Consider the following 19,075-nt stretch of genomic DNA (forward strand, 5'->3'; position numbering starts at 1 on the left):
CCCACCTTGAGGACATTCCCCTTTGAACATCAAAAGTCTACGGCAAACAATGGAGTTGAAACAGCTTTGCAAATAAAAGGTCACAAGAAGTTTTCATAATGGAAAATATCAGACTACTTACGGGCAGGGGCTGCTTCCAGCTCACAAACACTACACATGCTTGCAAATACACTTCATTTTGGGCTGAACTAGTCTTTGCTGAGATATTACATGGCGCAGTGATGTAACTTGAATTCATTCTCCCTCTAGCTATTTTGTAATCACCTTAATTGTCACGTCTTAAAAATAGAAAATTTTTAGTTCTTTGGGAAGAGAATGACTTACATACGGTAAGAAGCTAAGCAAACTGGGGGGTGTTCTGAAACAGCAGTTCACAAATTAAGCAGTTCAGAAAGTAGGGGAAAGGAGAAAGGGCATGTGCTACCGGAGAGCTTCAGGAGAACAGAGCATGTGACAAGATGCTGATGGAGCTGTGCTTTGCAAGCTCTAGCCAAAGGACAAATGAGAAATGCTAAGAGACCTTGGCTGCCAGAAGCTACTGAACCCATACTAGAGGCCTCCATGGAGACTTGGCAGGACGGGATTCAGCAACAGCAGGAGCCACATGTGTTCTGGGCTCCTGCTCTCTGCTTGTGCATACGCCCAGCCCTGCAAGTACAGCAGACTCCCATGGGGTCATGCTCTCCCATGGCCACCGTGGCCTCTGCCGCTCAAACATCCCCTCCATTCCACTCTCCTACATCATCAGCCTCTCCTGCCTCCTCCACAAGCACACTCCGGTGGTCTTCCCTCTTTCCTGCCTCTCAGAAGTGGAGAGATTAGCAGGAAATCTGTGATACCTCGTTTAAGTGCTGCTGCTATGAAGATAAACAGAGAACACCTAGCCCCTAGACCAAGAGCAGAAGACGGAAGGTGACTCAAGAAGCATTTAGTGTGAAAAATACAGGACAAGCTATAGCTGAACGGCTTTCTGGCACAAACCCTTAGCTAGACTAAATTCCTTCAGATGTGCATAACAAAATAATTCTCCTGGGTGACATTAACGGGGTTTAAATGTGCACCTCAGATATTTGGCATGCATTTCCCTGTGAATTCTGCATATAGGTAAGCCTTCAGCAAAAAGGGAAACTATGATTATCTGCATTTTTTTTTTTTGCAGTGCTGGGGCAGTAGAGGATGGGAGTGGGGGGCACAGGTTGAAGGCACTGAATTTTTAGGGCAACTCATTATGTTGAAACCAAAAATTGTCATAATTTCATAATAAAAACAGCTTGCTTTGGATTTGTTTTTTATTATCCCACTCCCCCATGAGCCAGAAGAGCTGGTGACTGGAAGCATAGTTGAGCACTTGCTCATTAAAAGAATTAACCCCACTACATGTTTCACATATCACCATCCTGCCAACTCCCATGGGAAGCCTCTCAACAAGACTATCACTCTCACTTACATCCTGCAACTTCTCCCAAGATTTCAACACCTTTCTGTACATTCATCCTTGACCTGAAGTGCCCAGTACGGAAATACCCCTCCAATCTTACCTTCCCTTCTCCTTCCCCACTTAGAAAAGCCTCATCGGCCAATGCTTTCTTCACAACAGAATGAAGAAAACCTGTGGGTTTGACTAATTGCAAGAACACACCCAAATACATTAGAAGAGGTACTACTGAGAACAAAACATCTGAGGTTTTAGATTTTGAATGCGGGGAATTGAGAAAATAGGACTTGACTGGTAGAGGAAACTGGTACTTAAAGATCACTGATAACTGGGGGAAAAAGGGAGTAATTAAGATATTGTTAAAGTCACTGGTATATAAAGACTGTTTCCATTTGACAGTTTTCATTGCTCCACATGAAGTGCCAACTGGTTTATAGACACCGTAACTTATATTTTCACAGAGATTGTCAATTTAGACTAGTCTGGAAGCTTAATTCAGTTCAGTGCTTCCAAATAGAAAGAGAAATGAAAAGCTGTTATTGGTAAATGGCACCACATGAGTAATAACACAGATTTTTCCTTTTTTTTTTTCACTCTTTTGCCCCAAGGTACATGTGCCAATCATCACAGACTGTCTAGAAACCTTAATCAGGTTCATGCCCCATCAGACTAGGCACATGAGACAAAGCAGTTTGTTTAGACTGCTCACATGCTTTAACAGAAGGACACAACAAATGTGTTTGTGTGTACAGAACAGGCTAAATAATCTACAGAAATCAGTGTTATTTTTCAGTGCTGTCCCTTATCTTTATCAACATTGCAACGTGTATGGATGGCTTTGCCAACCACACCAACAAGGTCTTCAATTCCAGTATCTCCTTAAAGCTCCCTCTTACTCAGCATCCATTCCATTTGTACATCTGTACCCCAAGACAAATGTCTCATTTTTTTTTTCTTTTTAAGCAGGCAACCTGACTATTTCTGAGATCAGAAATACACTAAGATAATACATATATATACAGAGAGAGAAAAGATGCATTAAGCTATTTTGGAAAGGGGCCAAAAGAAGGGAGTTTTCTGGCAATTACACAGCATAAAGAGTAAGGTATATGGTGAATAGATTAGATAAAATTAGTAGTTGTCATCCCATACTGCCTGATGACAGAAACTGCAGCTTTATCTCTCTCCTATCCATGCCTCCCACATATCATGTGCCTCATTAAGATGCTATGGACACAACACATAGGAAAAAGACCATCCTCAAGCAATCAGAGAAAGACATCAAAAGTATCTGGGAAAACTCCTGCCAGATTTGGTCAAAAAGATTTCACGTGTTTGCAGGGTTTAGTTATTTACTACCTTTTCTCTATCACAGCATTTGAGGAATGGGAAAATCCATGCTGTAACTAGGTGCCCTGCCAGGGTCAAAAATGCCTCTTTACCAAAGAACACATGTTCTTTGTGTGTTGGAAAAACTTGCAAGACCCATAAATTAAAGAAAACAGACAACTGACTCAGGCAAAGGATCGGTCAGTCAAGATCTGGCTATGTTAAATTCGTCTGTATTAAAATTAGATGTTACGGAAGTACAGGCTGTGAGAAAACACTAAAAAACCACCTTTGCCAAATATTTGGTAGAGAAAGACACTGCTTTTTAGGCTACATGGTACTGTAAAAACGTATCTGATACACTGATCTATGTCCACAATATCCAAAGCTAGCAGCACAATGCTGATTGTCCCAGCCATATTTGTGGGAAAATTCTGTTAGATGAAACTGTTTTTCCCAATTCTCCACATTCCTTCAGCTAATTTCTTGCACAGAGGTTTTAGTTTCAGTCACAAGGGCATGAGGAACAAATAAGAAAAGACCCTCAATGGCAGAACAGTCAATTCAAAACAAGCCCAAGGGCCAGCATGTGATGACACTGCATAGGTCATTTCCATAACAAAAACCACTTATGAAGCACTTAGGAGAGTAGTAAATATGAACAAAAATGTTTCCTATCAGATCACAACGAACAAGTTTCCAGCAGATTTACCGAATCATTGTACAAAACATTCCAGCACAAGTTTGCTGGTTTGCATTAAAAGGAAGAATGTGAGCACATCAAAGCTTGACTTTGCCTAAGAAAGTATTCTTCTGGCCCTCAAAAGACTTCGAAATTAGAATGAACTGACCCTTGACTCACATTTGTAAATGTAATTTGGAGCCAAATCACAGAACATGCTCTGCAGGGAAGCCTAGATATAAGGTTTCCCACCTGTATTTGGAGGGTACAGCTGTAAGCACTGTACGTGCATAATTCATGAACTGTGCTTCCAGTGTCTCACAGGGCTTTCAAGAGCTCCTCGCATTCTTTTCAAGTGGATCATTAAGGGTGGTGTACCTAAATGGATGGGTGGAGGAAATGTATCTGAACAGAAGATTAGAAGTGATTCAATTTTGGGAGATAACCTGACTCTTTGTCTTGGTAATACCATAGTTCAACCATGTGAGTTGACACTGGCAACTGGGGCCACTCAGCAGTTTCACATACATAGACTTTTGTGCAGGTGAAAAAGAATAGCATTATAAAGCTTCTCTCTGTGAACCTAAAGGCATAATTCTGTCATGATGATGGCTGATTTAATCAACGTTTTCATGAGGAGGCTAGGCTTAACAAGGCAAACTAAAGCTCTTTACAATGATCTTCTTGAATTCCCCTCTACTTGAAGAGTTCAGCACTGACAATTGGGACAAAGATAAGAGAAATGGAAATCCATTCTAAGACTGGTTTACAATGACTCAGAAATCTTCTCTAGTCTCTGTAAAGCACACTGCAAGTAGAGACAGAAGACCTGGTAAGAAGAGAAACAGCAATGATGGTCTTCAGTGCAAGCTACCCTTCTCAAGAGAAGAAAACTTGGAGAGAGAAGCCAGCCCTGAAACTTCCCATTCCAAAGCTTTAACTATTAAAATGACTAAATTAGCTGTGAGACATCAATAAGCTCATTCCATACCTCCTACAGAAATGCAAAGCAGAGGACAGACAAAATTTCCTACTTCTTCTTTTCAGATGCCTCTATTGTTGCCTGGATGAGTGGAGCTGCCAGAATTGCCTGGGGAACACTGACTGACCAGGAAAGGAAAGTGTCATATTGACGCAAATTCCAGAGACCACGGTGCCTGTTAGCTGGAGCTCTGAAAACAGCACTCCTTGTGCCTTCCTCATTCTCTGTTTTGCAGTTGCTTTTGTTATTTATTTTTAAATACCCTTCTGACTAACTATCTTCCAGAAGAAGGGGAAAAAAAGGAAAAAGCAAGAACTGGGAGAAACCAGAGAAGGATAGCTGAGCCATCAATTCCTATGGGCCAAACACTTAGGTCCAATTCATCCTGTGCTACTGCCAGCCACTTACATCACTCATAGCAAAAAAAAATGAGCAGTCTAAACTGGCGTGTTCAAGCCTTGCAGGAGTACTGCTTATTCCCGACTCATCTTAAAAGCTAAACAAACCCCACTTTTTGTACCTGCTTAGCTGCAAAGCACTATTTTGAAAGAATAACTCTTAAACAAGCAGTATGCCACTTAAAGACGCAAATCTCATTATTTGCTCCACTGACAGATTTTACACAAAATCCTCTTGATTCTGGAGAATTAGTTCATTAAAAAGGTGCATGATGTTCTAATATATATCCTATGTCAGCACAAACAGCCTTCGTGTAAACACACAACCATGAGTAACAACTCTGTTTCCATCAGAAGCCCTTTATCCTGCGTAAGAGGTCTGCACGCTAATAGATGTCCTAGGCTAATGCTAACTAGCTACAGCTGGCTCACTGCTATAAAAAGCATTAATGAAAACATAAATACTAACTTCTCCGCTTCCCTCAGCCCTACGTCAAGGCTGCGCAAAGGCATCACTTTCCAAGTGGTCTGTGTGAATGAACTGGCTGCTCTGAACCAGCTCGCTCTGGTTCTCCACGGTTTGTTTACTGAACAGCGTGTGCAGAGACACACTGAGCACGGGGGGCGCAGGGGGAGCGGCAAACCACGTGCCCGCCTCGCTCGCCCAGCGGGTCCTCCCGTAACCCGGAGCCCTGCGTTTCTCCTGGCGGCTCGCAGAAAGGAAGGAAATATCTATTAACCAAGGGGCTGACCTGTGGGCATAAGAATGTCAGTCCACCCCGAAGCTGACGGAACACAGCCCGGTTCTTACTACTGTGTTTTGCTGTAATGTCACTTTGCTTTGCTCTAGTGCCGTTACAAATTCAGTTGTAATAAATAATACACGCAGCGACATACACGGAGCAGAGAAATGACACTTTATGCCTCAGGGTTCTGCGTGCTCTCCAAACTTACTACAGGGTTTATACTTTTATTGTGCCAAATAGAAAACAAAATTGCAGAAAAGTGAAAGAGACTCAGATTTATCCAGTGCATATTCAGAAAAGGGAAAAACATCTATTTCTGCTCAGTGGAAAAAAGGATACGTGCAACTCCAAGATTTCGGAGTTGCAAATTTGGACCAAAACATCAGGAAACTGAAGTGCTAAGACACTCCATGATTTTTATTCAACCGTATTGTGTGCACATACATTCTTCTCTCCTTTTTGACTATTGGACTGTTTCTCTGCTATTATAAAAGGGTTGGTTTTATTCTGAAAGCAGTTACTTTGTCACTATCTGCATCTATGTATTTCAGCAGGTGACTTCAGACAGAGACAAACCCTTCAGGTCTTTGCTGGGAGGCCAGGCACACACAGTTACACTCATCCCAGTTCCTTCCAGTCCTGTTTGCTGCTTCCTAAGAACTGTCACAATCTAACACTGTACGAACATTAGCCCACCTTAAAGGGGAGCCTTCCTTTAGAAGCACATAAAGCATGTTAACAGGGCTGCCTGTTTTCAGATGTATTTTCCACCTCAAAATACTGAATATGTATTTTAAAACCTGAGCTTCTGAAGTCCAACCAATAAGTAAGAATCATACCTAGCTTTTTGTCCTTTTTTTTTTTTTTTTAAATAATGGAAATCCATTTACGCAGGAGGCTGAACAGGAGGTTTTGGGTTCTTCACCCAAAAAGCTTAGAAACACTCAAAAATATGTTTGTAAAAAAAAAAAAAAATCTTGTTTCTAACTGTCATGATTCTTCATTCTGATGATTTTGCTCAATGCATGACTTTTAAAATTTCCTCTGATTTGTATTACCCAGACAGCAACTCAACCTGGTGGGTCACCCCCAAATCCAGCTTCTATATATTTAATGGGGATGAAACTAAAGTTTCATCCCAGAATAGAATCTATTGTATTTCATCTAGAATAGAATCTACTTGTCTGTGGAGGAGTTTCCTAATTCTAACATGCAGATGTTACCCAACACGGTGCAACCCTTTGCAAGCATTTAAAAATAAATTATCCATTTGCAGTTTGTTGGTTTGCTGAAGTTCCAACCTCTAAATAAGACACGGCACCTCCTATTGCTTTATCTCCCTTCTGCTCGGTGTGTATAACCTGAGTTGCAACTCAATTCTTACAAATCCACGACCTCAGCAGAGCCCCTTCTCACTTACACCAGTGAAATGCAAACAGTCTGAGAGCCACTGATTTTCCTGTCAAGTCACCCACTTCAAATACCTGTTTTCACAGGATGTTATTGCTACAATGCTCCCCTAAACCCTAGCAGTCCAAATACAGATGATGACTCAGATAAACAGAAGCACCAAGGTATAGATGAGCTCCTATCACAGCTATTTTTAATCATGACTAAACAGCTCAAGAAAGTTTTGGAAGTTTTCAGTTCCTTTGCAAAGGAAATAGGCACTTACAATTAAATAGAAATAAAAAATTAAAAACACTTTTGCAGAGATTAAGCACTGAATGTTTTTGCTGACAATCTGTTCTACTTCCCATTTACATTATATATATGGTCAGTTATAGCTCTGTATTGAAGATATGAGTTGTTGCAATCCAAATAATTTCCTTTCACATTTTTTTTCTCATGTCAAATAGAATTTACAAATTTTGGCATTTGTTCAGAGGCAGGGGAAAATGCATAATCCCATCGTGATAGGACAAAGACGAGCATCTGTAGCTCTCGTAACTAGTTCATATTTGAATTCAATAGTGGAGAAAGCTGCTGCCTCAGGGAAGAAACACATAACAGGAACTTCATAGGCTCAAGGGAAATAAATGGGCAGACAGAAAGGTAACTCACACAAAATGGTATTTTAATACCCTGTGATGACTTTAATATTCCTCATATGAGGACCTCAGCTCTACTCATTACTTCCTTCTCCCATGACCAACACACTCCCACATCTGGGACTCTCCTTCCATAATCTTAACTACACTAGCCACTTCTGTGAAGTTGGGACTGTAGTGTAATCTGTTATCCCACACCACTAATGGTGTGCTCTTTGTACTTTCCCTGTTCACTTGCTCAGAAACAGAAGTGCACATCTCCTTTCTGGTGGAGTTTCTGCAGCATGTGCTATAAAGGGACCACAACTGCACAGCTGTGGGACTGTACCCCCCCTGCCAAGCACGCATTCCTAAGTATGTGGCTGCCCTTGGTCTAGAATAATTGGGAAACTACTGAAAAATATGGAATAAGAATAAAAAAATATGGAAGGCAGATGCAGGGACTGTGAGAATGAAGACCTTGCGCCCATTGTAGGAGAGGATCTAGTTCAAGACCATCTTAAAAATCTGAACGTGCACAAGTCCATGGGGCCTGATGAGATCCATCTGCGGGTCCTGAAGGAGCTGGCGAATGAAGTTGCTAAGCCACTGGAGATCATATTTAAAAAATCATGGCAGTCAGATGAAGTTCCCGATGACTGGAAAAAGGGAAATATAACCCCCATTTTCAAGAAGGGGAAAATGGATGACCCGAGGAACTACAGACCAGTCAGTGTCAGCTCTGTGCCTGGCAAAATCTTGGAGCAGATTCTCCTGGATGGCATGCTAAGGCACATGAAAATCAACAAGGTGCTTGATGACAGCCAGCATGGCTTCACTAAGGGGAAATCCTGCCTGACCAATCTGGTGGCCTTCTATGATGGGGCTACAGAACTGATGGATGGGGTAGAGCAGTTGATGTCATCTACCTGGACTTGTGCAAAGCATTTGACACTGTCCCACATGACATCCTTGTCTCTAAATTGGAGAGACATCAATTTGATGGATGGACCACTCGGTGGATAAAGAGCTGGCTGGATGTCTGCACACAAAGAGTTGTGGTCAATGGCTCAATGTCCAGCTGGAGACCAGTAACGAGTGGTGTCCCTCAGGGATCGGTGTTGGGACCGGTCTTGTTTAACATCTTTGTCGCTGACATGGACAGTGGGATTGAGTGCGCCCTCAGCAAGTTTGCCGATGACACCAAGCTGTGTGGTTCAGTTGATACCCTGGAGGGAAGGAATGCCATCCAGAGGGACCTCGACACGCTTGTGAGGTGGGATAATGCCAACCTCATGAAGTTTAACCAGGCCAATTGCAAGGTCCTACACTTGGGTCAGAGCAATCCCAGGCACAGCTACAGGTTGGGCAGAGAACAGATTCAGAGCAGCCCTGCGGAGAAAGACTTGGGGGTGTTGGTTGATGAGAAAAGGAGCATGAGCAGGCAGTGTGCTCTTGCAGCTCAGAAAGCCAACTGTATCCTGGGCTTCATCAAAAGGAGCATGACCAGCAGGTCGAAGGAGGTGATCCTGCCCCACTACTCTGCTCTTGTTGAGACCTCACCTGGAGTATTGTGTGCAGTTCTGGTGTCCTCGACATAAAAAGGACATGGAACTGTTGGAACAAGTCCAGAGAAGGGCCACAAGGATGATCAGGAGACTGGAGCACCTCCTGTATGAAGACAGGCTGAGAGAGGTGGGGCTGTTCAGCCTGGAGAAGAGAAGGCTGCATGGAGACCTCATAGCAGCCTTCCAGTATCTGAAGGGGGCCTATAGGGATGCTGGGGAGGGACTCTTCATTAGGGACTGTAGTGATAGGACAAGGGGTAACGGGTTAAAACTTAAACAGGGGAAGTTTAGACTGAATGTAAGGAGGAAATTCTTTCCTGTTAGGGTGGTGAGGCACTGGAATGGGTTGCCCAGGGAGGTTGTGAATGCTCTATCCCTGGCAATGTTCAAGACCAGGTTGGACGAGGCCTTGGGTGATATGGTTTAGTGTGAGGTGTCCCTGCCCATGGCAGGGGGTTGGAATGATCTTAAGGTCCTTTCCAACCCTAATTATTCTATGATTCTAATAATTTTATATTTTTATAATATAAAAATATACGGTTTCCTTAAAGCCATCTTCCTATGTAAGGATAATGATGCTGTACAGCAGAAAATAAGAAAGGACCTTGCAGTGACAGCACAACTTCCAAGTGTCATATGGCAGCACAATTGCAGAGGGAGTAGCAATAGGGTAGAGACTTCACCACACCCTACAGGGAACTTTGCTCCTATCTGCTATCTACATTTGTGTGTATGTGGAAGACAGTGGACAACAATGTCCTGGGCAGAGTAGCCCTCACAAAGAAAAGCTACCTTCTGCCTTCACTTCCATCTTTGCATTCTTCTTTCCATTGCTGCAGACACAAGAAAAGCAACTAGGAGCAACCAATACCTTCACCCCACTCTCAGGTGGCCATATGAAGTCAGCTTTCAGATGTAGCCCTTGCACATCTAGTTGCACAGATCAGTAAGTGCCTCTGAGCTGGAAGAAGAGCTGCACAAAGGTCCTTACAGTTGTTGGTGGTAACTGCCTGATGGCTCAGATTAGCACCTCCAACAGGGCAGGATCTGGAGATGCTTCTGCAAGATCTATCTCAATGACTGGCATACCACCAGAAGTAAGAGTGCCAGAGATGGGAAACCACATGTATATAAGATCCTGTTATCATCTGATATCGAATAAAACACAGCCCACAACACAAACATGTCAAAAAAGTACACTTTGCAACTTCATGACATTGTTCTTGGTCCATTTAAACAGGAAACTTCTCTGAAATACATTTTTCATTCAGTCCTAGCCTTAAGCACTTATAAAGCAGGTTGTCCAGAGAAGCCCACACTGCAACCAAACACAGTTTACGAATCAAGTATCAAGATTCAGTGAGTTACAAAACCATTTTGAACATATATCAGGCAGTATGTATTAGGTGAATAATCTCCATTTTCTTTACTATAGGACTAAAATTACAAAACTAATCAAGTCTCTCTTAACTGCCATTCCACTTGAGTCCTTACACTGCGAAGTGTAATACACAGTAAGTTTATCCCAGGTTTCTGATCATCACTTTTTTTCACTTGAGGAGTATGTTCTTCTCCAAACCCTGTGAAGCCCCCTTTAGCCAGAGAGAGGGTTGAGGCATTAACCAAAATGAGTTTGAGGATTTCAGCACAGCCTGTAGCAGATTCCTTGCCAGTGTGTTGTTGCTGACTGCCTTTGGCTGTGAGAAATACAACAAAACCAGGAGGCACTGCAGCCAGTCAGGACTGGCACGTGAGCATAAGGTAACTTTAAGTGCAGTTGTAAGTTACATACCAATTTTAAACCCCAATGCTTACTGAAAGAACTAATCATGACTGTCTTCTCTGAGGAACTTTATATTTTATTCATATTGTTTGCTGTATTTTAATCTTTTGTATTCTATAACAGAAAGTGTATAAAAGCTTAAGATACAGGTGTACAGACCAATATCCCAGCAATATGGCCCCTTTCACAGTCTGTCTTGGCTTAACTACTGGAGTGTGCCCATCGTTTTAAAACCAGATAGAACAATGTATTCCTGACTCTGTACTCTTTGGGACAAAATACCTCCTTCTTCCCAAAAGAGTAAGTTCGTAACACCTTTCCAAGGAGTATTGATTTCTTACATCTAAACAGAACCTTTTACAAAGCTGATGACAAAAAGTTACTTTGAAGAATCTTCCTTTTTGGAAACTTGCCTTTGTATTAAATCTGTGCTGATGTTTCTTCCGACATCCACTGATCTATGCAGATACTTGAGACTATGTGTACAAAGACTGTTTACCTGCCCAAGGTGCCCAGAAATTACATGCAATACTTGGGTGGTTAAATTTCTCTCCTAGCTGCTAGCTCAGCATGGCCATCCAGGCATGTATAATACTTATCACTGCTCACAGTCCTTGCCTTTTGTCCCATGATACCAGGAAAACAAATTCCAGAGACAAAATCTGGCTTTTATAAAAACTTTGGAGAGCTCTAGCACAACTTTTAACAATTCCTCCACGTCAGGACTGAAGTCATGTAGACAGTGAAAGGTAGAGGAGTAAAACACACATGGAGGATTTCTGCTCTTATACAAAAACTCAAGGGAAAAAAAGGTCAAAACCAAGGTAAAGATTCCATACCTTTTACATAGGCCGTCTTAGACTAATTCTCAACAAATAACAGTTGCTGGAAAATTACTATTCCTGGTTTAAAACAGACAATGTACAACAGCACATACCTTGATTGTGGGTCTAGGGCTGGAAAATTACCTTTTCAGATTGTTTGCTTTCTACTCCCTAGTCTGGTCTCCACTATAGGATAACATACAGGGGACCACTTTGCTCTTCCTCATTTACACATTCCCTTGAAAATAACCAGTTGGGTGCATACAGCCTTAAAAGAGACAGCAGTGGGAAACAAGGTGTTCAGGTGCCATAAACCTTCCCTAGATTTCTAAAGCCACTTCATCAGATGTGGGAGGTGTGAAAAGGTATTGTTACAAGGTAAGTGGTGGTGAATACGCAACTACATCATGATGTTTCCAAACCATTTATACATCTCTGTTATTTATGTATCTCTGCAATTTCTCTATCATAGGGTAGAGCTATCGGTTAAGTAGAGCTGTTCCTCCTTCTTGACCAACAAAAGGCTTGCGGGTGTGTGACACTCTTCTGTGAACATATGGGCACTTTACTGATCAGTTTAAGCACTTGGGCAGGGAGGAAATACAAGCTAGCAACCAGTGTCTTGTCTTTGCTGAACGCACACACAGTGTTAGTGTTGGCCATCTGATGGCTGGTTTCTGTTCCTGCCTGCTTGCTTTCCAAAAAGACTGAATCTCTGTCACACTTGTGGTCTATGCTGGCTGCTGTCTTCTGGAGACTCTTTTCTGTATCAGCAGCTTTTACCACTGCCCTGACATTTTAGAACAATGGCAAATTGATTAATTGCCTATTCCCAGTGCAGGGCCAAAACCCGGTGAGGTATGTTGAGGGGTCCTTTTTTTCCTTTGTACAGAGTATATCAGATAACAGTGCTTTCACCTTGCCCTTGGACAGAATAAGATTATGTAAATATTTAGCACTGAAAAATAAACGGTAATGTCAAATTAACAAATTGTTGTACTACAGTGGCACTGGAAGAAGCCCAAGTTCCATCTATCCGTCTGTACCACCGGCAGCAGGGAAAACAGACTTTCAGGGCTATCTGGGCAACAGCACAGGGAAACTACAGTGTTAAATATATAATACACTTTATTGCCCCAGCCAGACAACGTGATACCAAAGCAATTTTTCCAACAGCCTTTTGTCCTTATTCTCTGTTTTGGTGGCTCCAGTTAGAGAATTAAAAATAGAGCAGGGTGGAGGCAAAGGGGAATAATCCAAGTGTCAGAGAGTCTTAACTGTGAAGAAAAAAAAAAAGGAAAAAAGCAAGAGACTTCAGAGCAGAAACAGGTTACTAGACCTTGAACCACAGCTGTCAAGAGAACTATTACAGGTCTGCCAAGGAGCAATTAGACTACTTTGCAATATCAGAAGCACGTATCTTCTCTTCTGAGAGGGATCCGAAAAAGGGAAATCAGAGAAGCTTATGGAGTATTCTCTACTGCACTTCAGTTACCTATTTCCTGTTTATTTCCCACTTGAAAAATCACATCCCAGAAACATAATGTAATTTTAAAAAACTTACATTTATGACCATTCCATTTAAAACATTTTGTTGAACAAAAAACACAAAAAACAAATGGAATGCTGTAAACAGATTTAAGTCAGCCACAAAAAACATTCTGACAGATGTTAGCATCTGTGAACATGGATCTTTCACGACACTCCTTTCCAATCTGGGCTCTTTTCAGATAAGAAGACCTCCATTTTTTTTTGTTGTTGTTGTTTATTTCAGTATGCTTTATAAAATGTAAGCTAGGTTTTCCACACCAGAAGGGTGACTTTTCGATATATGAGTCCACCTACTTGGAATGTTAGTTGCAGCACCTGACATTCAACTTCTAGTTGTGCATGCTGCCAGACAGGTTATCCCATTGGCTAGATTTGTTTTAAGATAAACAGTGAAGATCATTGGACAAAGAAAGAGAGGAAAAAAGGAAATCCAACTTTGAAATTAATTAACTTTACAGAATTACTGTTTGCAAAAAACCTGTTTTATACAGAATTACATATGAGCAGACTACTCAGAAACTTGCAACAACTTGCTAGAGCATAATGAATCCCAGCAACTATCATGTTTCTGAGGGCCTGCTCAGAAAGAGAAATGTGACTTTCCCCAAACTTCTGTTTCTTCCAGCCACTCAAACAAATCCTTGGCTTCTCTAAATATTTTGCTCCCCAAGGGTCCTGCTTGCATGGCAGCAGGCCTTTCCACTGCTTTGAGATCTGGCAACTGGCAAACAAAGAGCAAAACCAAAAGAACTATTGATGACTACTGCATAGAGGCTGAGAACATTATGTTTTAAAGTAAATGTACTGCCTTTCCTTTGTTCTTGGAATAGACAGTTATAGCAGGCTAGAGTGCTAATTTTCAGGTAGGAAGCAGGACAAATCATATGCCAAGAGAAACAACCAGAAAATTTCTCTAGTCACCCACAAAGATTTTAAAATGTGGATTCATAGCTATAGCTAGCATTGTTTTATATCAGCAGTGGTTAGCTTTTCCTTCTTAATAGACAACACCCTTTTCTCTCCAGCCTCCTCATCCAAATCTCTGACCAGTTAAACTGCCTAATAGTCCTAAAAATGCATCTATTTTAGTTTCACAAACAACCAGCCATATTCTTTAAGGCATAAAACTGACCAGCTCTATTTTTTACTGAACTCACGTGGCCCACTCAAAACAAACAGATACTGGCAAGAGCAAAATCCAAATTATACACTGCTTTATCCCAGGAACACAAAGTACAAGGCCGACGCAGTGAGTCAGACACCTCAGCACCAGTGAGCTGCTCAGGTTGACAGGAGTTTCTTTGGGATCTCTGTACATGTGAGCCAGGCCTTTTTTGAAAAGAGTCAAAATAATCGGGTTTACACAAACGTGTCATTAGCAAAAGTATCTCATCAGAGGGGAAAAGGCAGTAAAAAGTATGCTAGGAATGCTGGAAATGAGCAGGCAGTCACGGCGAGTCATATTTTCTTCTCTCCCCCCCTCTCTAAGAAACTTCTTCAGCATGAAAAGTCCATTTGCAAGAACAGTTAATTATGGGGGGAAAGGCAAATAATTCAACAATAATTCAGGGAACGTGGGACCAATTTCTGTACAACAGAAGCCAGAGAACTCCTCAGTCTGTGTTATGATTTCTCAGTGTCCTCAGAAAATGCTTTAAATACTTCAGCTAAACAGACTTAAACCCATCAGACGTATCCATTTGTCTATCAGTAAGAAGCCATATTCTACATATGTGTATTTATGAACAATAAAAGCTAGATGCATATAGGCATTTCTGTGATTTTTATCTTTTACCAATTTTTATGTTTTTAAGCAATTAAATGAATCCATTTCCTTACAATGAAAATAGCAGTTTCTCCCACTATTTGCCAGTCTCTTTCTAGAAACTGGATGTCTTGCACAAAATGCATCACTTCTCCTCTTCCACATTTAATTTCATGCCTTTTTTCAGCTTACTGTGTTTTTTATGCTTCCCTGTGGCAACAACATCTAGGTTATTGTGGAGTGCTACAAAAGAAGATACACAATAAAACAGCCTGTCCAAAATACAAACCAAGTGACTATTCATCTACCTTGATATCTAATTACAAACTTCTGTTCATGAAAGAATGAATTATCTAACTCATCTTGCCTCATAAAATACAAACCTTTACGGCAGTTTCACTTCACAAAAAGAAGTTTACAAAGAAAAAAAAAAGTTGTTTTTTTTTTTAGTCACAAAAGAATGAGCCATCAGTTGGTTCAAAGAACTGCCAGAAGGCGTTGGACCCTTTTGCTCACTATCAGGTGACAGACACAGACATTTTTGACAGAGGAGAAAAGTCTCATGTGGATGTCTATCAGGTATGGAAATAGCAGCTGATAAAGCAGTATGAGGTGTTTTCCATTCCTCAGTCTTAGAAGAGTTTGTTCTCTTCTTTGCAAAAGAGAAAGTGGGTTGTTTTTCCTCTTCAGGATCCACGAGACAGTCTGACAGCTGCAAACAAGGACAACCAAGCTCTTTTCTGGGCTGGGATATCTATAAAATGTGAGGAACTCGGAAGAGGCCAGTTTAACAACTGCACATGAGAATAGCCAGCTACAGTATGTACTCAAAAGCAACGGACTCATTTTTTCTTTTATTTCATTTCTATTTCAAGTTTGACATAAGGAGTGCAATCTGAGATTTCTGTTTTCTTTCACCCCATTCCTGTGAAGGGCGTGGGCTCAGGCAGGTTAACTACCTCAAATGGCGTGACTGCAAGTTAAGTATACTTTTGGTTAAAAGTAGGAAAGGAAATACAGAGACAGTATTGTCATTTGAACTCTGCTAGAACTGATGCTGCTAAAAATCAGCTTGAATAATAGACTGCCAGCTGCCTTGACTTGATCAAATTTAGCCCTCTGGAAGAAAAGTCTAGACAGAGGAATACTCACCTCAAAATCACATATTGATGTGAGACTGGAAAAATACTTTTCGTCTCAGTTTTAAAAAAATATATACTACAGCAAGAACAAATTAAACATAAAGCAATGAGTTCACATGACAAGACGTATCGATTGCTTTTAAAAAAATAATGCAAGTTGAGGTTAATATAACTATTATATGCAAAGGAGCTTTTTAAAAAATACTGGGGACACGGCTGTTGATAATTACTTTCCTGTGAGGGATGACTGAGCTTGCATTTTAGGAAAGAACAATCTTCCTGAATTCCTCCTGGAGGAATTTCATTTATCAATGAGTGCTGTAAATTATCCAGTCGCTTACAAGGTAGTGAGAATTGGGAGAATTCCAGTATTTCAAAAGCTCAGGAAGAAGGACCTGTGAGCATGCTACTACCCACCAGCAGGGTGGCTTATTGGAACTCAAATTCTTCAAACCTTGAAGAATCCCTTCAAAGCCTATTGCAAATTACATCTGGAGAGCTCTCAACGGGGCCTTTTAAACTAATTGCACATCTACAGAGCAGAAAACTCTGCGGGAAGAGAAATCTTCTAATGTCCTGAGAGGCCAAACTTAGAAGCTTTATACAATCTCTGCCACTGTAACTTTCCTTAATGAGCTTCCTGAGTGAAAACAAAATTGAATGTATCTTACCTTTCAAATTTTTTAAGTCATCATGAGCCAAACGTTAGTGCAAAACCAAAGGAAGGAAAATCAATAACAGACACAGTGATCTCAGATTGAGAACTGCGGAGAAAGACTCTGAAATCACTATTTGGTCTGAAACCTTGGGGATCATAACAGGAGAAGGAGAGGATGCAGCAGTTCAGTACTGATCAGAAGGGAAAACTGTGCTTGGCATAGCTTTTGTACTTAAGAAAACGAGGTCCCATTCTTGATTCCCTACACAGGAAACAGACCAGTATTAGGATGCAAACACTAAACCAGAAATGCTTAAAACCACTGGTCTGAAGCTGTATGCTCCACAGGTTTTGCCTATAAGATTTATTCATTATTGTTAATGTTTTGACACCAGATCACTTTTTACTGCAGAGAAGCTGAACTGCTGTGACCTCCAGTTTTCCGGAACTCAACAGGAGCCTTTTCCAGTGGCTTCACAATGGAGGTTTGCATGTCTATGCCTATGTTTCTCTAATGGAATCTATGCAAAATCCCCATTTTATAACTCCATCTCTCTCTATATTTCTCTTTTGCTTCAGGAGACCACTCTATCAGCATAACTTACTAGCAGAGCGTACTGGAGACTGAAATAGGTAAATGGTAAATAACAGTTATTTTGTTAAACGCAACGAACAGTGTAAGATGTTGAAGATCATCATTGGTTTTAAATTAAATTCCCATTAATTTGTTTTAAGTCTTCTGGTGATGACACAAGCTATAGACAAACCCTTCCCTCCTTTGGGCAGGACTACTTCTGTGTCACACCATACCGACTAAATAACTACACCACTTCCATCAAGAGCTCCACACTTTGCTGAGCATGCTTATTCCCTGCAGGCTGGCGATTAAGAATGACATTTCCAAACTCCCTCCTTTTTAGTTTCTCATATATCACAGCCTCAACAGAAAAATTCCCATGCATCTTACTACTCACCTAACATTTGGTGGATCTGAATTTATGATGGGTGTTGCACAAAGAGGCTTGTTTCCTTGAACGTGGCTTCCATAACCTCTTGCAGGCAAACAGTACACCCTTTGGATAACGACTCGTACATGCGCTTCTTTCCAACCCACTGCTCCCTGGCTTTCCACCATTTCAAGCAGAGAATCATTAACAGCACTCTGTGCTAAGGGATGCTTTTCCGAATCATAGTTGTTACAGATTTGTGGAGCACAAGCGACCTGGCGAAGGAAAACCCATTAATAGAAACATTTCATGGGGGCCTTGAAACTATGCAGTGCTAAAGAGTAAAACTTCAGCATGAAAAATCACTGAAAGAAATGCAAAATCAGTTTCAAAATACCTACTGCACCTAAACTATCTTACAGACTAGTGGCCAGTATTTACTATTGATTTTTAATGACCTCTCAAGAGAGCTGAGCACACACAGTGCTCTCCTGTATTTAACTCATACTCTGCACTGACCTAACTCAGTCCATGAGAGATGAGGGTGACACCAGCAGGAAAACAATTGATACCAGTATTTATGATTCTTCCCTTTGAACTGAGTTTCATTTTTAGTTTGTTGATATTTTGTTCCTTCCTCTTCTAAAATGGGTCAACTCCAACTTGAATGCTTCTGAACTTTAAGTTGAAAATGAACAGGTGTCTAGTTTCAGAGAACAGTAAGCTAGTCCTAAGACTTGCACATTTCAATGTAAAATGTTTCAATGTAAAAGAATTAGATGATTAATGAAAAGTATAGAACTTTAGAAGTCCAATCCTCCTTCCAAAAGTAGGTTCCAAAGCACTTCATTAATTTTAAAACATATTTTATAAATAAAATCTTCCAAACTCTCAAATTATATGAATAAAATTCTGCTAGACTGTGCCTTAATCTAAATGAGTAATTTCATTAATTTTAAAATAAATTTCTCAGTAAAAAGTGTATGCAAGCATAGACTAACATGATCGATATATATCGATGGCTAAGCACCATGGGGGAAACGAGTGAATTGTTCTGGTTTTTGAATACCACAGTAGAAGCTTTTTACAAGGTAGAACTGAAGCAAGAAAGGAGAGTTGATTTATGTAACTTTTCCATTCCCAGGCCTATCATGGGAATTACATATAAGGCAAACACAAAATGTTGACACTCAGTGTTGTTCATCAAACCTGTAGGGCCAAACTTCTCAGATACT

The 19,075-nt window shown here is 40.9% G+C and overlaps 1 protein-coding gene across 2 annotated transcripts in view; it reads right to left on the bottom strand.

Annotated features, from left to right (window-relative positions):
• Nucleotides 1-19,075, bottom strand: part of SPIDR (scaffold protein involved in DNA repair) — a 204,213-nt gene that overhangs the window by 53,821 nt on the left and 131,317 nt on the right. For both annotated transcript variants that reach the window (XM_061448525.1, XM_061448526.1), the window contains one exon: nt 17,868-18,115. In XM_061448525.1, the coding sequence (XP_061304509.1) occupies nt 17,868-18,115 (248 nt within the window). The remainder of the gene's footprint in view (nt 1-17,867; nt 18,116-19,075) is intronic.

This window comes from Pezoporus flaviventris, unplaced genomic scaffold, assembly GCF_033815535.1.
Source record: "Pezoporus flaviventris isolate CSIRO_AGI_PZ_B2104156 unplaced genomic scaffold, CSIRO_AGI_Pfla_v1 ptg000007l, whole genome shotgun sequence".
NCBI lineage: Eukaryota > Metazoa > Chordata > Aves > Psittaciformes > Psittacidae > Pezoporus > Pezoporus flaviventris.